General features: G+C 51.6%; 1 protein-coding gene across 1 annotated transcript in view; it reads left to right on the plus strand.

The window, feature by feature from the left end:
• Positions 1-356: 356 nt before the first annotated feature.
• The window catches only part of TSC22D4 (TSC22 domain family member 4), a 16,927-nt gene continuing 13,823 nt past the window's right edge, over positions 357-3,460 (plus strand). The window contains exon 1 of the mRNA XM_017885958.1: positions 357-451. Coding sequence (XP_017741447.1) covers positions 357-451 — 95 coding nt within the window. The remainder of the gene's footprint in view (positions 452-3,460) is intronic.

Below are 3,460 nucleotides of genomic sequence, written 5' to 3' on the forward strand. Positions count from 1 at the left end.
CGCCGCCCCGTGCACCCCATGCACCCGGCGCGCCCCGGGTCGGCACCCAGCATCTGGCCGGGGCCGAGGCTGCGGCTGCGGGGCCCAGGGTGCAGTGAGGCGCCGAGGCCGCCAGGGGGTGCCGCTTTCCGGGCCGTGGGGCTCCGAGGGTAGGGAACTGGACGGGAGGCGGCTCAGCCCAGCAGGGGCGTGCTTCGGCGGCCGCGCCCCTTTCCCCACCGCCCCAGGTGCCAGGAGAGCACCCGAGTTGGCTCGCGGGGAATCGGCCGCCTCCCCTGCAGCCTTCCGGGGTGCCCGATATCGTTCCACCGTCTGGGCTCAAAGCCGTCCGCCCCCGTGGTCCGAGTCCTCCTCTCATGACCTTTGACTCCCCCGTCGCCGCTCGCAACGACCAGGGTCGACCTCTAAGTGTGGCCACCACCCTGGCACTGTCAGGGGGCCGCTGCGGGACGTGACCTCGACCTCCCCACCCATCACTTTTCTCATCATCTGCCCTAGAAATAACTCCCTCTGAAATCCCTTGGGCGCACAGCTCTTTAGCGGGGGTAAATCAGCTCGAGAAGACCTCAGTTGTACCTTCCATGGGCTGGAAAATGGGCATGGCAAAGATAGGCACGGCCTAATCCCTGGAGCCTGCGAATGCTACTTTCCATGGCAGCGTCTTTGCAAACTTGCTGTGTGGCTTTAGGCAGATCGTGCAACCTCTCTGAGAGATGCTTTAGTCCAGGGATGTCCACTTTTTTGACCTCTCTGGACCACATTGGAAGAAGAATTTGTCTTGAGCCACACATAAAATACTCTTAACACTGGCCGGGCGCGGTGGCTCATGCCTGTAATCCCAGCACTTTGTGAGGCCGAGGCTGGTGGATCACCTGACATCAGAAGTTTGAGACCAGCCTGGCCAATGTGGCAAAACCGCGTGTCTACTAAAAATAGAAAAAATAAGCTTGGCATGGTGGCGTGCGCCTGTAATCCTAGCTACTCGGGAGGCCAAAGCAGGAGAATCGCTTGACCTGGGAGGTAGAGGTTGCAGCGAGCTGAGATCAGGCCACTGCATTCCAGCCTAGGGGAGAGAGTAAGACTCTTGCCTCAGAAAAAAAACAAAACAAAACAAAAAACAAAAAACTCAAACTCCTAATGTTTTAAGAAAGTTTACGAATTTGTCCTGAGCCACAAGCTGCACGTGCAGTTGGACGAGCTGGCTTTAGTCCATTCTTTGTTGGCAGGGGAGGGGTAGTAAAATAATACCAAAGTGCCTTGTAAATTGTAAAGGGTCCTACATATTAAAGGCTATTAAGAACGCTCCCAGGGGAGGGAAATACTAAAACACTTAAAACCCATTTCACATTTATACCTTTAGTATAATTAGTTTATACGTATAGGCCGGGAGCGGTGGCTCACGACTGTAATGCCAGCACTTCGGGAGGCTGAGGCATGCAGATCACTTGAGGTCAAGAGTTCGAGACCAGCCTGGCCAACATGATGAGAACCCCCCCCCCCATCTCTACTAAAAATACAAAAATTAGCTGGGCGTGGTGGCGGGTGCCTACAATCTTAGCTACCCGGGAGGCTGAGGCAGGAGGATCGCAACCTGGGAGGCGGAGGTTGCAGTGTGCTGAGATCATGGCACTGCACTGCAGCTTGGGTAACAGAGCGAGGCTTCATCTCAAATTAAATTAAATTAAATTAAGACATAAAAATTTGTACATATTATTCACTCAACAAACATTTCTGCAGAGGTCAACAATGTGCCAGGGCCTCTAGACTCAGATACCAGTGCCTGAGGCAGAGAAAGGGATTGCCCAAAGATAATTTTTGAATAGTTTGTAGCAAGTCAGCAAGATGGAAGGAGAGCCTGGGGACTGAGGGACCAAGGCCGTGTTCTGAATGTTTCTAGAGAAAAGGTTCTGTAAGGGACAGAGGGATGCAGTCTGGAGGGGTAGGGAGCAGGCGGGAGGCTGCCTCCCAGACATCACTACTTGGGAGGTTCACAGACCTGTGCTATGGCAGTCATTGTTACTATGGCTTAAGGGAGAGAAACAGGAGTGTGGATGTTTCTAACAAAGAGATACAGAACAAATACATAAGGAGGGTAGGTATTCCATTGTTTTATTTTTACCTAACCGTAAAGAGGGGTTAGAAATTTCCCTGAGGCCAGGCACCATGGCTCACACCTGTAATGTCAGCTTTTTGGGAGGCCCAGGTGGGAGAATCATTTGAGGCCAGCCTGGGCAACATAGTAAGACCCTGTCTCTACGAAAACTAAAAAATTAGCGAGGTGTGGTGGTGTACACCTGTGGTCCCAGCTACTAGGGAGGCAGAAGCAGGAGGATCACTTGAGGCCAGGAGTTCAAGATGACCCTGGGCAACATTGCAAGACCCCCATCTCTACCAAAAAAAAAAAAAATTTTTTTTAAAGAAATTTAGCCAGGCGTAGTAGTGCGTGTCTGTAGTCCCAGCTACTTGGTAGGCTGAGGCGGGAGGACCAACTGAAGCCAGGAGTTTGAGACCATACTGGGCAACATAGTGAGAGCTCCCATCTCTACAAAAATTTAAAAATTAGCTGGGTGTGGTGGCGTGCATCTAAAGTCCTAGCTACTTGGGAGGCTGAGGCAGGAGCATGGCTTGAGCCCAGGAGTTCCAGGCTGTGGTGAGCTATGATCACACCACTGCACTCCATCCTGGGCAACAGAAAGAGAGAGAGCAAGAGAGAGCGAGCGCCTGACTCTAAAAAAAAGGGGGGGGGGGGGTTGGGGGAAAGGGGAATAGTATAACATCCAGGATTTGATTTCAAATAGTCCAGCAAAATACAGCTGGCCCTCACATGTAGTTTCATTGAATGTCATTTCATTATAACATTGATGATTTTTAAAAAATTGATTTTGGGCTGGGACCACCATCCGTGTGGAGTTTGCATGGTCTCCCCATGTCTGCATGGCATGTTTGAAAATTTTCATAATAATCCACTTTTTTTTTTTTTTTTTTTTGAGACGGAGAATCGCTCTGTCACCCAGGCTGGAGTGCAGTGGCCGGATCTCAGCTCACTGCAAGCTCCGCCTCCCGGGTTTACGCCATTCTCCTGCCTCAGCCTCCCGAGTAGCTGGGACTACAGGCGCCAGCCACCTCGCCCGGCTAGCTTTTGTATTTTTTTAGTAGAGACGGGGTTTCACCGTGTTAGGCAGGATGATCTCGAACTCCTGACCTCGTGATCCGCCCGTCTCGGCCTCCCAAAGTGCTGGGATTACAGGCTTGAGCCACCGCACCCGGTCCACTTTTTTTTTTTTTGGTGAGACATGGTCTCATTCTGTTGCCCAGGTTGGAGTGCAGTGGCACAATGTAGGCTCACTGCATCCTCAACCTCCTGGGCTCAAGAGATTCTCCTGCCTCACAACCTCCTGAGTAGCTGGGACTACAGGTATACATCACCACACTCAGCTCTTTTTTTTTTTTTTTTTTTTTT

Source organism: Rhinopithecus bieti, unplaced genomic scaffold (assembly GCF_001698545.2).
Source record: "Rhinopithecus bieti isolate Rb0 unplaced genomic scaffold, ASM169854v2 scaffold_14454, whole genome shotgun sequence".
NCBI lineage: Eukaryota > Metazoa > Chordata > Mammalia > Primates > Cercopithecidae > Rhinopithecus > Rhinopithecus bieti.